This window comes from Schistocerca serialis, chromosome 9 (assembly GCF_023864345.2).
Source record: "Schistocerca serialis cubense isolate TAMUIC-IGC-003099 chromosome 9, iqSchSeri2.2, whole genome shotgun sequence".
NCBI lineage: Eukaryota > Metazoa > Arthropoda > Insecta > Orthoptera > Acrididae > Schistocerca > Schistocerca serialis.
The window spans coordinates 208,722,318-208,739,908 of record NC_064646.1 but is presented as its reverse complement, the minus strand read 5'-3'; the positions used below and the strand labels follow the sequence as shown (position 1 = coordinate 208,739,908).

Here is a 17,591-nt window from a genome sequence, read left to right as displayed (position 1 = left end):
AAGCTCCTTGCCAAGCAATCTCAGGGCAGAGACAAGCTGACAGCGGCTCCATTAAGCTCTGGGGAACATTCACAAGGGCACCCCGGGCCAATAGTCTGATGGAGTGGGTCAGGCAACACAGGGCCAGTTCCAGGTGATTGCTCCCCCTACCCCAACTAGCCAGATCTGAAACCATTGATGCGATTGAACATTGATATGATTGAATGTGGCATCAAAGATCGTTGCCCTCTCTCCGGAATTTACCTGATTTAAGTTACTTGTGTGTTCAGATGTTGTGCCAACTACCTCCAGCAACCTACCAACGCCTCATTGCTTCCATGCCATGATGCATCACCACTGTTATCCATGTCAGAGTTCGACATGCTGGCTATTAGTTAGGTAATGTTCTGGCTGATCAGTGTGTATATACATACTGAAGATCCAGGAAGTATCCATGTAACAGTTGAAATACATAATGATTAATAGATAATGATTGACGAACTGACTTTCTTCTATTGTGACCACATGTAGCCCACTTACTCTGTGTGTGTATGTTTCTGTATCTTGTGCAGCTGCTCCCAGACCATACCCCTCGGACCGATCGCCGATGGATCCACCTCTGGACCTACCTCGGATGTAACATGGATGGATCCCTCTCCAAGTTGCTACCTCAGACTGAATGTGGAATGTATTCACCTCTGGATACTATCGCAGATACTTGTGGATCAACTTTCAGAAGCTTCCTTAGATCAAACACAGGGTTGATTCACCTCTGGAGGCTACCCCTGACTCTATCCCAAAAATAGAGTGGACAGTGGGGAGCCCAAGAGAGTAATCAACACATGCACATACAAACATAGCACATTTAAGCAATGCGTATTAACAATAGGATAAAGGTAGTGTCTCAGACATTATTATTTCAATCTCTTACAGGCATTTTGTAGCTTTAGAGTGTGTACAATGTTTTGAAAGCATAAGTTGGACTGCTTTCTTTGTGATTAACATACGAGAAAGTAGAAATGTATGTCATCGTTGTTACGTGGCCATGGAGTGATTGTGTACAAGAATCAGTAGGAATAAATCTGTATTTTTTAAATTACCTGAAGTCAGCGCTTCATCACCACTGCTGTCCATGTGTTGTTTAGCGCATGTAAGGGCTGCATTTGGCAGTTAGCATTGTCTGTTAATAGGAGCTTTTTCCTGGGTAAACGAGTGTAACAAAAAGGAGAGGAACAATGATCTCGCAGAAAATTTGTAGATTCTTCCTGGCTTAGTGTGTCAGTTCAATCCCTTTGGGTGCTAAAGAAATCTGATACTGTAAGCAATTAGAGCACAAATGTTATGTGTACTGACATCAAGACTATGGAAAAATATTTGTAAAAATTACGTTAAAATAAGGAAACAAGGAAAAAATCTCTGTCCAAAATTGTGGAATTATCCAAATTTGTAGTATAAGCACTAGATATATAGCAGAAGAATGGCATTACACGTGCACTTAGGACAAACAAAAATCTTGTTCAAATAACTTGCGGGAATGCAGTCAGGTCATGTCATCAACTACTGATATTTCGACAGGAGCACACTCTGGCATTTTCAAGAAAATCTGCCATTTACAAAATATAATTGCCGACGGGTGTAATGGATGGTTCCACGAGCAAGGCAGGAACATGCACTGCTTGAGGTGACTGGCGGTAGGAGAATTAATACGATGCACAACTGTGACAAACGTTGGAACAACATTTTCATCACTACACATCAGCAAGGACGACAGCGCACATTGCAATCTTCCTCTGCTGCTGTGAAATTTATCTTACCTCCACAAGGAACGAAATGTATCCTCCGTGTAGAAGTAATCACAGACTTGAGTTTCGCCCAGCGTATACAACGTTCAAATAACATACAAGAATGCTGCTCGGTGTGCTCCTGCCGAAATATCGGTGACTGTCGACGATGTCACCTGGCCGCATTCCCGTAAGTTGATTCAACGTTCTATACACTGGGGAAAACTCAGGTCTCAGAACAAAGACGATGATATAGAGGAAAAATTGCTAATTATGATAGGACTTTTAATTTAAGCACTAGACAGATATACGAGAGGAATGACATCGTGTATGTGTGTTTTACTGTTGGAAAGACAGGACATTCTAGGGAATAGGTGTCAAGACGAAACTGTCCTATTCCCTTACACATGCACGATAATACTGGAGCACTACGCTTATCGGGAAGAAGTAATTTGGTAGGAAAGCTGTGGATGTCATTTCGTGGATGTATGAAGAACCTATAGCTATGTCATGGGAAACGGAGTTTGCCGAAGTTAAAATGCATGCTCTAATGAACTACTACATCAGTTGCTTGTACACGTTTGTCGCTTTATGGGTGCAGATATAACGCCATACTTCGCTCTGATCTTTTTAAAAATGGAGTTAGGCCTACTATATATACATACAAACGACGTAGCTGTCTTTTTATTAAAGTGGTATACCACACATATCGAAATTCCACATATAGAGATCAATATGTAGGTAGGTCAGTTGTTAATATCATTACATCATTACTTCCTTCCTGGTCGCTATTAAGAGTCACGATCTTTCAGTGCTAAAACATAAAAATAACAGATAATGCCACTGTTTGTCAACGTTCAAGCATGGATCTAAAAAGATATCATTTTATTCCTCACAGAGAGCTGTTAGGAAAACATCCACATGTGGATCCTCCATTAATGAGCGACTGAGGCTAACAGCACCTGGATACGGATGTCCATATCTGTCCCCATTTAGAAAGCAGCATGTATGCCATAGGTGAGATGGTGACTATAGCTGCACTTGGTACTGGCCACTGAGCAACGCTCATGTGTGGTCTTGCTGGCACAGTAAAATATTCTCACTATTTGCCTGGTGTTATTGCTGTTGAATTGGTGCGTTGGACTATTAGCTACCAGACTCCAAGGGACGCCCAACACCAACCTATTACCTCGTTGGTAGAGCTATCCACATTACTGGGCACCTCCTATATAGGCACCTACAAGCTACTAAATTTAATATAGTACCCCTGGACCAGTGCCAACAGCGTTGAAAGGGCTGCCTGATAACAGCGTTCCAGCACCTATGTGTCAACTCGCAGTGGAAGTGGGCGTTGGTAGCGTGCGCTGATTGAACATAGGCAGGAATGAACTAGCCGGTGCCTACGTTGTGGGGATTAACCATCCTCGATTCGAACTGGTCGGATTCACTACAGAACCTAGATACATCTGACTTTACAGAAATACGTAAGACACGTTTTCCTACCAAAAGCCACTTTTATTCTAGTCTGAGTAATGGTGGTATCATCAGTGCCAATCGTATAGCAGAGTTGAAATGCCATCCTGACGCACCTGCAGAGGCTGCTAACCGTCCTCGAATAGAGGATACTGCTGATATGAATCTATGAACTTTTTTCTTCTTTTTCTTGTGCATTTGTCCTATATCAGAACAGGATCAATTTGCTATTTACGGAAGTGGCGTACATAGTTTAAGGTGTTTGCCTAATGTCTTTGATATTACCACCAAGCGCTTTTGTGTGATGGATCTCACATTCAGACACAGAAAAGCCCAATGCTACCAAGACACTGCCACCATTCTTAATGCACTTCAAACTATTTGGAAAAGTGTGATTCTCAGAATCGTCAACAGCCAGTGGCACCCTACCACTAAGTGAATTGAGGGTCTATGTCGTTAGGTCACGCATTCAACGAAAGAAGGTATAGATGCGGTACAAAAAAGCATTGTCCACAAGTGGGGTACTCAGTTGAAGATTTCTTTAGAATTATTGTCAAGAGTGTCATAGTGGACCATTATTCCGAAATCCAGGGAAGAGGATCCTGTAAGGCACTCAGCCATGTACTTGATGTGTACTCCCTTGAGTATGATTTAGTAAATGAGGGTACAGCCTTTTCTCTCTTCCAAGGAATACTCCCACTAAACACATATCTTTTAATGTCCAAATTACTGCTGGTGATTTTTACGTTATATAGCGATATCTAGCTTGCAATTGGAAGTGCCCGATGTATATTGATCATACGTGAATGTACCACACATTTAATGTTTGGGAGCATTACAAGGTATCACATTCCCTTACCAAAATTTGAGATGAAGAATCAGGATTTGGAGGTATATATCATATAGCCAAAAGATGATAAAGAACACCCTGTACTGTAGAAATAGAAACATTTAAAGCATAAAAGGCCTGGAACTATGTGATAGCAAGCCATAAGAAGTTGAAGAGCATACTGTGCAAAATAAAAGATCAACAGCGTAAAGTAGATGGACTTCTCTACTCCTTAAAAGTATCTGGTTAGTTCCCCAACCTCCAGATATTCGTTGTTATTCTCTGCGGCTGATACCAAACACTCCTACTGGATTAAAAATATGCCTCTCCCATTATCATTCCAGTTGTCAAAATGTCGCAATGCAAGGCATTTTTTTCAGAAGTCTCAACCGATTCTGTATGCACGAGTATTTATAAAAGCATCTAACTGACTACTCTAGTCAGGAACAGGTACACAAGGAGAGTGCCTTCTGAGTCAAACAATTTCTTAAAGTTTGAGAATGCACACCAGCAGTAGGGATGTCCCTTTGCTGTATATGTGGGTTTCCCATGCTTCCTAGTCCTTGTAGCACTTTGTGAATATGACCCCCATTGTCTCCCATACAACCTTCACAGAACTGCATGTGCCATATGTGCCAGCATACAAAATTGTATGGTCATATGATACCACTCTTAAACACTTCGTTTCATCAATTGAGCGTAACCCTATTGGATGATTGCTCACTAAGCTTGAAGAACTTGCATGCAGTTTATCACAACAACATTCCCATAATTAATGCCATAAGAATGCCTTATTATGAGGAGTCAGTTGACTGTCACCTTTATTGGCAGCAGTTGTGTAGGAAATTGGAAACTCCGTGAAGGGACCAGTGTCATCCAGCGGCGAGATCTCTGGATCAGCAGAAAAAGGGTGCCACTTGAAATACCAACTCCCATAAGACATACCTGTTCTCTTCCATAATTTGAGAAAGTATGTTTCTTACGGCCTTGTTCAGCACTAGGGTGATTTAGGGCTGAAAATGAAAAAAATCAGGGTCACGTGTGACACTTTCAAAACATATCTTTCACTTTTCGAGCGAACCACCCTGAGAATAAGCTCTGTTTCCTGGTTACGCTACGTTTTATCCACATGTTTCTTCAAAAACTTGCTGAGACAATTGTCAAGAGAACGTGGATGTCACCACAGATACATATTCATGTGATGCAAAGTTCATCTTGTGACAAGTACCTAGATTTGATGATGAGACTCGATGGAACACTACTGCCAGGCAAAGACACATTCTCCAATAAACTTACAGGCAGGGTCACAATTGATAGTGGATACAGGCATGCAGTGAAAGTTTGGCACGATTTCAACATTCCTGATTTATGGGAGTATGCTAGAGTATACAAGAACCCAGACTTAAACCAGCTTGCAGATAATTTTGAGAAATTCTAGGGTGAGCGCATATATACATACCGGACACACTCTTCTATTACACCACATCAGGGCTTTCGTGGGACATAGCGGATAAAGGAACATGTGTCAGCATCTAACTGTCGGCTGAAGTTAACATGCTACTCTTTTTCGAACACAGGATTTTCAGTGGGGATTGCTATTGTATGCAGGGGTACACAAAGGCAAGTTCGTGGGCCTTACATCGAAATTTTATACGTATCATAAACAAACAAAATTTCAACCAAAGGCGGGCTAAGGCTGTGTATCGTGTGACCTCAATGTCTCTCACTGTCAATGATTAGAAGGCGTGTCTGCTCGCTGGTGACAGCAGTGCTCCGTCTTGACCTCAGCATATGGACCGCCTGGTGGTGTTACTACACAAGGGGCTACACAGTGTGTGTATCACAGCAGAAAGTGGGTCTGTCATGCCATGATGACAAGCAGTTCATCTGTCACGATATGATAGGAAACCTCCCGGCAGTACTCTGTTCACTTGAGTCGTTGAGAGTGGATGCGAGTTTATTTGTAAATAGTGTCTGCGCGTGAATTGTAGTAGTATGGACTATTAGATATTGGTGTGCCTGTCTGAGACAGGGTGTTCCAGAAATGTGGTGACGAGCTTCGAATAGTTTTGGAGAGTATGTTGAGGAACAAATCAAGGAGAGGAACCTGTGTCCGTAAAAGCCATCCAACGATGCTACAGATCGCCGAAGTTATAGGCGCTGCCGCCTGCCACTAAGCCACCCCTTCGACAGTAGACGTGCCTTTCTAAGCTAACGGCTCGTAGGAGGAACTTCTCGCAATGTTGCTTGTTATACAGTGACGGGTGACTGACTGCCTTGACTGCTAGTGGAGAAGGTGAAACTCGCTGCTGCGTGCAGAAGCAATTACTCCTCTGAGGAGGTGGAGGAGGACATTAGAGCTTAACATCCCATCGACATCGAGATCATTAGAGACGGAGCTCAAGCTCGGATTAGGGGAGGAATGGGAAGGAAATCGGCCGTGCCCTTTCAATGTAACCATCCCGGCATTTGCTTGAAGCGATTTAGGGAAATCACGGAATACCTAAATCTGGATGATATGAAGTGGGCTTGGACCGTCGTCCTACCGAATGCGACTCCAGTGTGCTTACCAATGCGCCACCTCGCTCGGTTTTCTCCTGTGCGATAGACTGTTGCCTTGGTGGATGACGGTAATGGACACGGGTTTCCATCGGCAGTTTATCGGCAGTTTATTCTTCTCGCTAGAGCCTTTACACAGTTCCAGGGAAAAATGAAGTGCAGAAGGAAACATGGGTCCAAAACCACCATCTACTGAGGCAACAGAGCGTCTCATTGATAGGAAACAAGGCGTTTCTAAGTGGCAGCTAGCTGCATCTTCTCCACATGAACGAAATACCGACACCTATGGACGAAGCAAAGATTGACTCTACTAAGGGTCTGTAGGACAGTGAATGATTGACGCTAACGGAAGAGACAATGGGAAGTCATTGTGTGTCAGATACATATTAAATCTGGCAAAGCATGGCTGGCATCAACAATGCTCAAAAAATTATAAGCCCCTTCTTCAAGCCTACCGAACTGCAAACTTGAATCTAAATGGTATTTTCATTTCACGTAAGTTAAATCTGGGAATTGAAGTGACTAGGGTCAGCAATACTAACGAAAGAAGGAATTGTCGTTAATGACGTTGAAACACTTCCTAGTAGTAGAGTAGTTGCTTGCAGATTCCGTGACACGAGTATTATCAATATCTACGCACCGCAAGGAAACAGTACCCGACGCAACATAGCAGTTTCTCAAACAGGAAATTGCTCATCTGTTTGGTGTGCGCCATGACAGTATCATAATTGCGGGAGACTTTAACCATGTTTTAAATCCCTAAGATCGAAACTCCAGTTTTAATGCGTCCATTGAGATAGCATACATAGTCAAAGAGTTTAGAGTATATGATAAGTGGGTGATTAAAAACGTCGACGTGCCTGACTTTATTTTCATTACGAACTCTTCAGTGAGCCACTTAGAGAAGATCTACGTGCGTAGCATCTTGAAAAAAAGAGTGCTTCCAACCGAGGTGTGGCCCATAACCTTTTCCGACTATGCTACTTACAAGTACATACCAACATTAACTATGGAACGCCAGAAAGCTGTTGAGCCGGCTGTGGCGGCCGAGCGGTTCTAGGCGCTTCAGTACGGAACCGCGCTGCTGCTACGGTCGCAGGTTCGAATCCTGCCTCGGGCATGGATGTGTGTGCTGTCCTTAGGTTAGTTAGGTTTAAGTAGTTCTAAGTCTAGGGGACTGATGATCTCAGCTGTTAAGTCCCATAGTGCTCAGAGCCATTTGAACCAACTTTGAAAGCCGTTGACTGCGGGGACACTGGAAATTAAAAGTCGCGTATATTCAGGATGCCGCAGGTCGAGAACTGTTCAGCAAGGCGGGAATACGAGAGGAAGTTTACTTCTTATAACTTTGACAAAGCTGTTGAGCCAACTGCGGCGGCCGAGCGGATCTAGGCGCTTCAGTCTGGAACCACGTGACCGCTACGGTCGCAGGTTCGAATCCTGCCTCGGGCATGGATGTGTGTGATGTCCTTAGGTTAGTTAGGTTTAAATAGTTCTAAGTTCTAGGGGACTGATGACCACAGATGTTAAATCCCATAGTGCTCAGAGCCAGGTCTTCTAGGGGTCACTGACACGGAAATTGTTACAAATATATAATGAACTTATGAGATTTTACTCGAAATCGCGGAAGATTTCATGAAAGGAACGGTTGTACTCATTCCACGACACCCACTTAGTGTCTCTTGGAAGCCTACGACCCATCATAGCGATTAGCAGTGATTACAAGGTAATGACCCGTATCATTGCACGAAGTCACAAGACTCTGAAAAGACTTTTGACATGGTCAACCATCGATATCTCCTAGAGACAAAGAGCGCCTTCAGATTATCTCTATGTTTTATCAACATGATACATACAATAATTAAGAACGAATCACCAAGAATTTCGATCAACGGTCAGTTGTCGAGGAGTTTTGATTTGAATAGTTCAGTGGTGCATTGCTGCCCGATGTCGATGGCTTTGTGTTCCCTACATCGCTATTGAACCTTTGCGCGTCACTCTGCAGCAAAATCCTCGAGGATTACACGGGCGAGTCTGCAAGGCATACGCCCAAGATGTAGGTTTGTGGGAACAAACGAAAACGACATACAGGTCGCAATACACATTATACGCACATACGAAATAGGGTCAGGTGCAAAACTGAAGTAGGCAAAATCAAGGATAATGAATGTAGGGTGATGACTTCTCGGGCAAAACACTCAGGAAATAAAAGTGGTTTCCCTCACGCATACATAAGTAATCGAGTATAGGTGTAACATAACACACACCAACTCGGCCAGGTACAAGAACATCATAAGGAGCATGCATGTTGCAGTCCAGGCACACAGCTTCAGAAACCTGCACGATGTTCAGAGAGCAGGACTTGCAAATACACACATAATATCATAAACGAACTATGTGGACCAGTTGTTGCCAATACCAAAGGACATAGATATAACAATAATGTCAGGATCAGGACGCTACATGAGCTGCGGCAATAATTTCAGAGTAAAATTCGGCAGCCTGTCTCTTTCTGTAGAAAACAGAGGGTTGTAGTTCACTGACGTCAGTGTTAAATCGTAATTGTATACTTGAGTAACATCTTCAAGCCCAATAGTTTATCGGCCCATTTACTGAATGAGATCACTCCTGTTAATGTGAATACGACCTTACATGTGCAGCACATTCCAAACCGTTTTTATCATTTCAAGTAATTTTTAATAGAATTTAGTTGTATCCAAATGACACTCGCTGCTAAAAGTATGGCAAAACTTAAAGGTTGAAATTAATAGAGGACAAGAACAGGAATGTGACAGAGCAGAAATACCCTCACTACGACAGGAAGAATATTTGGAAAAAACATTAGTACTGGAACTTACCTTCGCATGTGAAAGCGTCTTGGTACAAGGCTGTGCACAGAAAAACACCTCCCAACTCCAAATTTCACTCCATCCACCTAATAGGGTCCTCTCTGTATGCTTCTTGTGGCTGAATGGATACCGAGGAACTCAGATTAATTTGCGTTAAAGTGTAGGACGTCTGGCAAACTATGAAGCGGAAGTTAGATTCGATGTTTAAGATAGCACCGAAGTATCACACCAGCAGACTTTTTATACACAGATGAAGTTGAAGTTGCACACCCGAAAACGAAAAGGAGTGCCAACAGTTGCTACAAGCTACAATCGATTCATTGGATCCTGACAGGAGATGCCAAATGTAAGGAAGAAATTTTTCTGTATCTTACCATGCAGTATCAAAAATTATCCGACACGAAAAAATGTAAGGACACGCATGTAATTTTTTTGAAATACACAATACATAAGGTAGAATCACCATTGTGTTGCATTATGGAACAGTGTGCCGTTATGGTTACATGTCATTTACTTTCCCTCAATCATTTGGATAACAATAATGTTCAGAACAACATGGATAAGTTAATCACCACGAATGAATGTAGCAGAGTTGAGCATTAATTAAAAAACTGGATGGCACAAGAAAGAAAAGCAATCCTCTTCATTGTATTGTGCGTGATTATTTTCCACAACTTTTTTAAATCAAGAGGATGACATTTACTTGTATTATGTGAAGGATTAGAAGATGTACAGTAGAAAATGCTCCATCTAATTCAGGCGAATAAAACATTTCATGGCAAAGCAATCCCAAAGAAGTTATTTTCATTTCAAGATTGTTGAGTCAGGAAGGAGGAAGGAGGTTCCCCAGCCCCCCCCCCCCTACCTCCCACAATAAAAAAGAAAAGGAAAGGAAACGGGCTGTGGTAAAGTGCTTGCTTGATAACGGAGACATCACGGAACGAATCTTAGGTAGGAAACGAATTTCTTATCTGTCTTTTATGTAGCAACCACCTCTCAATAATATCGAGATTCATCACAAACGAAACGTGTTTTGGATTCCATTTTGTCTGTTGGATAAATGGCTTTGGAAAGGCAATTCGTCGATTTGACGTCGAACCAGAACACTTACGACAGGACAACAAACCACGCGAAAGTGTTTATACGAAAATCCTCCATCTATATTTGTTATAAATCTAATTTCCACGCAGCCCGTTTCTACCTATACTTGGAGGCTAATTGCACGAACTAGTAGAGATTTCGATACGGTTTCACGAATAGATACATTGATTAACGAGGGAGGTTGGTGTATGTATAAATATTTGATGCATATCTACTGAGCTACGGTGAATAACAGTCCCTGAGTACCTTCTTCTGTCTGCATATGAAGGCTTCTCTCAGGTACTACTGTACAGATTTTGATACATGCGACGCAGCGGCGCAGTCTTCCTTGTCGACAAATGATCGACTGCCGTGCCTTTGATGAAAGGATCACACACTTAGTGGTTTGCCGTCTGGCAGAGTGCTCACGCTTCCCGGCACAGCGGCCAGCGGGCAAGCGGTCCGTGCTGCTTAAATCGTTTAAGTTATATGAAAGCGATGATATTGAGATACCTCAATTTGTTCAGTGACAGTTTTTCATAGCTCTACGTAGAGCCCCTTAAACGAAATTGCCGCTACGGCAGACAAATACACTGCCGAAAAAAATTAGTACTCCGAGAAATACGACGTCGATTTTAATCCGATGACCGCATATGCCTGGGACGCAGTGGATGTAGTGATAATGATTTCAACGTCGCCCGCCAAGAGATAGTGTAGTGGCATAGCTATCAGTGCACCATCTGTGTCTACCCTTTAACAGGGAATGCTCACTGACAGAAGGACTAGTTTGGTGCACACGTGTGAATCAAGCAGGCAGCCACGCCACGGAGACGTGCTCTCTACAACCAAGTGAGCAAATTTGAAAGACGTCAAACTGTGGAGTCTGACCTTCCGAGTCTCTAGACAGTTCTTTGGGAGAACTGCCACTGAAGTTGGACGTGCTGCGTGACTTGTGCAACAGTGCTGGTATCAGAGGTCAGGTGAACTTTCTCACGTCCGTAGAAGAGGTTGTGAACGCCTACCCACCACAGACGCCCGCCAGGATCATCGTATCGTATGGGCTTCATTGCCAGATCGTACAGCTACCACAGCTTGTAAGGCCAGACGTGTGAACAGTAGCAGTTGTAAACCGGTTATTAGCAGTGGGACTACGGGCACCCACCCCTCTGTGGCCGAGCAGTTCTAGGCGCTTCAGTCTGGAACCGCGCGACCGCTACGGTCGCAGGTTCGAACCCTGCCTCGGGCATGGATGTGTGTGATGTCCTTAGGTTGGTTAGGTTTAAGTAGTCGTAAGTTCTAGGGGAGTGATGAATTCAGATGTTAAGTCCCGTGGTGCTCAGAGCCATTTCTGAACCCACCCCTCTAGCCCATCTTCCACTCACACCACGGCACCGACATGCACGGCTCGGCTAGCGCCGTCAGAGCGTCACTTGGAATGGTGCGCCGTGGCCTTCAGCGATGAAAGCGGATTCTGCCTGTACGCAAGGGATGGTCGTTTGCGCTTACGACGTAGATCACGTGAACGCTGGCTCATAGAGTGCTTCATCTGCATCTTCATGGTTACTCTGCATATCACACTGAAGTACCTGACAGAGCGTTCATCGAACCATCTTCACAAATCTCTGTTATTCCAATCTCGTATAGCGCGCGGAAATAACGAACACCTATATCATTCCGTACGAGCTCTGATATCCCTTATTACATCATGGTGATCGTTCCTCTCTATGTAGGTCGGTGTCAGCAAAATATTTTCGCATTCGGAGGAGAAAGTTGGTGATTGTAATTTCGTGAGAAGATTCCGTCGCAACGAAAAACGCTTCTTTTAATGATTTCCAGCCCAAATCCTGTATCATTTATGTGACACTCTGCCCCATGTTTCGCCATAATACAAAACGTGCTGCCTTTCTTTGAACATTTCCGACGTACTCCGTCAGTCCTGTCTAGTAAAAATCCCACACCGCGCAGCGGTATTCTAAAAGAGGATGGACAAATGTAGTGTAGGCAGTCTCCTTAGTAGGTCTGTTACATTTTCTAAGTGTCCTGCCAATGAAACGCAGTCTTTGGTTAGCCTTCCCTACAACATTTTCTATGTGTTCCTTCCAATTTAAGTTGTTCGTAATTGTAATAGCTAGGTACTTAGTGGAATTTACGGCTCTTAGATTAGACTGATTTATCGTGTAACCTAAGTTTAACGAGTTCCATTTAGCACTCATGTGGATGACCTCACACTTTTCGTTACTTAGGGTCAACTGCCACTTTTCGCACCATTCAGATATCTTTTCGGAATGGTTTTTCAGTCTGTTTTGATCTTCTGATGACTTTATTAGTCGATAAACGACAGCGTCATCTGCAAACAACCGAAGACGGCCGCTCCGATTGTCTCCAAAATCGTTTATATAGATAAGGAACAGCAAAGGGCCTATAAGACTACCTTGGGCAACGCCAGAAATCACTTCTGTTGTACTCGATGACTTCCGTCAATTACTACGAACTGTGACCTCTCTGACGGAAACTACAAATCCAATCACATAACTGAGACGATATTCCATAAGCACGCAATTTCACTACGAGCCGCTTGTGTGGTACAGTGTCAAAAGTCTTCCGGAAATCTAGAAACTCGGAATCGATCTGAAATCCCTTGTCAATAACTCTCAACACTTCATGTGAATAAAGAGCTAGATGTGTTTCACACGAACGATGTTTTCTAAACCCAATTTGACTGTGTGTCAATAGACAGTTTTCTTCGAGGTATTTCATAATGTTAGAACACAACATATGTTCTAAAATCCTGCTACATATCGACGTTAACGATATGGGCCTGTAATTTAGTGGAATAATCCTACTACCTTCGTCCTACTATATTCGTCCAAGACACACTGGCCCCACCTCCTGGCGTCATGTCCTGGGGTGCGATAAGCCAGAACTCCCGTTCAATTTTGTCGTTTCCGGAGGGGACGCTAAACAACGTTCGGTACATGCAGAATGTTACTGAACGTTTTCTTTTGCCATTCATACAAAAGGAGGGGATGTGTTGCTCCAAGAAGATATTGCTCGCTCACACATCGCCTATGAAACTCTACGTGTCCTGCAAGTCATGCAGCACCTTCCCTGGCCACCATGATCTCCGGCCTTGTCTCTAATCGAGCACGTGTTGGATATGCTAGAATGACAAGTGACTCGTGTGACTTGTCAACAAACAACTATTAGAGAATTACGTGAACAAGTCCAGAGGGCGTGAACGTCCCCCGGGACAGTACTTGCCGTCTGTACGATCGACTGGATACCAAAGTCAGATCCTGCATTACCGTCCGTGCAGGCTACACCACGTGCTAATATGGGTGTTCCAACATGGGTCAGTACTTCATAACTCAGAACCGCTTGTGCTATTGATCCATAAACGTAATCATTTCGTCTACTCCATATGCACCGTTGCAGTAATAAATTTTGAGTGAATTGGAAACCTGTGAAAGGATGTGCAATTATATTTCTTCCGGGGGAATAGTTCTACGCGTAAGAACAGGTGGGAAGCGGTGGTGCATATTATAAAGTCCCCTGTCGCGTTTTGCTGTCTATATGTGAAGACTAATCTCGAGAGCTGTTGTAGGGATTTTGACACTGTTTTCACTATGAGATAGACTGATGATCTGTATCAATAATTTATTAACGCTACGGTAGACATGTCATCCGGTCAGACTTACTCCGTGGCACACGAGAAAAGCTGCAGCAGATCACTAATACTTATATAAATGCACACAAAAGAGTGCAATAATGTACGCATGAAGCCGTAAAACTCTAAAAAAATGGTTTCTTTTTAGACGAATATAGTTTTGGCTATCTATTAATATATAAGCGTCCGTCCCTGGTAGCTGAATGGCCAGCGTGACGGATTGTCAATTCTCTGGACCCGGGTTCTGTTACCAGCTGGGTCGGGGAATTTTTTCCGCCCAGGGACTGGGTGTTGTGCTGTCGTCATCATCATCCTATCATTATCTTCGACTGCAGGTCGCCGAAGTGGCGTAAATTTGAAAGACCGGCACCCAGCGAACGGTCTGTCCGACGGGGGGCCCTAGCCAAGCGATTAAATAAATAAATGAAATATACAAGCTACTTTGTACATGTGTTTGTATACGGTAAATGTACATAGAACGTAAAGGTGAAGCTACAATGTTCTATACCAAACTGTGTAACTTCTAGGACTGGATAGTAAAAAGCATTTAATATAAAGAGTCCGCGAATAATCTATAGAAGAATCCGTTAAAATTCTGAGAGTTACAGATGTTAAAAAGCGTGTAATATCATTTCAGCAATAATCAGAGTGATTCACCTAGTCAGTTATCTTACTGACGTAGCGAAAACTTACAAATTTTCAATCAGTAACCTACCTACTGAGCGCCAGAGACAGTTTAACTGTGTGGGTTGTGGAGGTAGAGTACACGTGTCGGACATTTCCTGACGAACAAATTTAAATGTATTATAGCTTATCTGCATGTTGCTAGTGTACATCATGTCTGTAACTTAGTAAAATTTGGCTATGGAACAATATGTAACAAGATTTAAGCCTTCGGAACGTGAGAAATATTGTCATGTAACAGAATTTAGATATGAGCTATTTCAACTTGAGATAATACTACAATCAGTTATTAACCAACATCGATTTGCTTTCGAGCACAGTACAACGTAAACGAGTATTATTGTTACGATATTCTTTGAGATGTAGTGCGTCTATACAACTACTGAATGTGTAAAGCACGAAATCAAATAGCTGTTCACTTAGTTCCACAGAGGCACGACTTCTCCAAGAAGCTATTAATAGTAACGATATTAATAATAACACAGAATTAATTAAGGAACGACACAGATAGAATAAGTTGGTATCAATGTGCAACAATGACAACAATAGTGACGGAGCCAGAACATGATGTTCGAAGATGGCAAACTATTTGTTGCAACATTTAATTATCAATATAATAGTTAAAGAAAAATTTCACCTTGTTCCGTAAGCGGAGAAAGAATACCTATTAATATGTGTTTGCAATCAGATATCGTGCAGTGTGACCTACCTGAGGATATCTTGGTGAGTTTTGATACAAACGCGCAACTCGTCGTACATGTTTTGATCAGATTTGCTGTCAACTTTCTTCTTCTCCAAAACGGCTGTCTCTTTGCACACTATGTCCGCGTCGTTTCTGACGTCCAAGAGACGGTGTACGAGGATCTCCAGCTGGGCAGCCACAATAATCATGACGGATGCGAACAGGCAGTCCACACCCAAGCTTATCTGACTCACCCAGACAGCCGACAGGCATTGCACGATATAGGAGATCCCATAAAAGTTGTTGTTGTGGTCCCACTGGTGCTGAACAAAGGGCAGACGGCTCTCCTCTGGGTAGGCTACGAGCGGCACCGACATCCACAAGAGAGTCTGTGACAGCATGAGCAGTAGCAGCCCCTTCGTGAGGCGCGCAGCTTTCCGACGGGATGATGCTAAAATGGCTGCCAAGTTAGGGTCCTCTGAGCAGGACCCACGTTGGAGGGACAGTAGCTTGTCTAGCTGGTTAGCCAGGGAGTGGTACTGCCGTCTGTTGTAGGCAAAGACAGCCATTTTCACGACTCCACTGCCACCGGTGAAACTGATGAGCAGAACAAGCGTGGTTAGCTCAAAGTTCCCCCAGATGAAGTAAACAGCTACAGCACGATCCACTATGATGAAAGCGCCCATCCCGAATGCGATCATTGACTGTAATGTGAACAGGCTGGTTTCACCCAGTTCCCAAATTCCCAACACCCACAGGTGGCGGATGTTGACCATTAGAACAGATTTGCCACTGGCTGTCCAGGACAAATTATCGTTCATTTTGGCGTCCTTTGAATATTTTATCCGAGCAATATAACAACGAGTACCTAAGATATTTTGTTGATAACTGTACTTTCTGTTTGAATACTCCACTCTGACTACAGCTGTCCTTGTCAGCTAACCGTGGTGAGATACAGAGCTGAAGAAAGTCGACCCACCGCCTCTGTAGTTTACTGACTCTCTTCTGTCACTGGCGCTGAGCCTGTCATTTATATATAAATACATCTATGTCATTGCAAAATCTTACAAATTGCAGTGGCGGAAGTAAGTTCTGAACTATGAAGACCCACTGCAGCATTTTGTGGATGACTTATTTAGGTACTTTTGCAAGTGGTCCCATCTGAGTTATATAATAGGAAACGAAAGTAATTCGTCGATGGCGATAAATTATGGAAACTTCTCATCTTTCTTTTCCACCAGACTGATCGAAAGTGACAATTAAGTTTAAAATTTTAGTCTCACACTTGAAACATTTATTTGTTGTGTGTCAACGCCAGACCGTTATCAATATGAATAAAATACTGACAATAGTAGGCTCCCTACATAAAAGTAACGGATTCTGTGAATTATTAAAATATTCATGTCGTAGGATCAGCAAACAAATCACAGGATAGTTACCTCGTAGCGACGGCAGATAATACGAACACGATGTAGGGGGAATATGTGATGTACCATGAAAAACGCGTCAGTGATATACAAAGGTGACTCAAATGAAAACCTGAGAAGTGCTAGAATATGTTTATTGTAACGATGAACGGAAAACTCAAGTGTCATTTTCGGCATAGTCTTCCTTGCGTTGCATCCACGTATTCCACCGCTTTGGAAGTTTATAGACACAGTCGTGCACGGCGATTTTCACCTCTTTGTCACTTCTGAAACGCCTGCCTCCCACTGATTCCTTTAATATACCGAACAGATGAAAGCCACTAGAAGCGACATGTGGTGAAAAGGAGGATGTATTAGACAATCAAATTTAATTTTGGAAATTTGTGGTTGGGTCTTTTGGGACGAAACTGCTGAGGTCATCGGTCCCTAAGCTCACACACTACTTAATGTAAGTTAAACTAACTTACGCTAAATACAACACACACACCCATGCCCGAGGGAGGATTCGAACTTCCGACGACGGGAGCCGCGCAAAACACGGCAAGGCGCCTTAGACCGCGCTGCTCAAATTTAATTCCCTT

The 17,591-nt window shown here is 43.1% G+C and overlaps 1 protein-coding gene across 1 annotated transcript in view; it reads right to left on the bottom strand.

The window, feature by feature from the left end:
* The window catches only part of LOC126418988 (odorant receptor 43a-like), a 48,134-nt gene extending 31,582 nt beyond the window's left edge, over positions 1-16,552 (bottom strand). The window contains exon 1 of the mRNA XM_050086034.1: positions 15,611-16,552. Coding sequence (XP_049941991.1) covers positions 15,611-16,404 — 794 coding nt within the window. The 5' untranslated portion in view covers positions 16,405-16,552. The remainder of the gene's footprint in view (positions 1-15,610) is intronic.
* Positions 16,553-17,591: the final 1,039 nt, after the last annotated feature.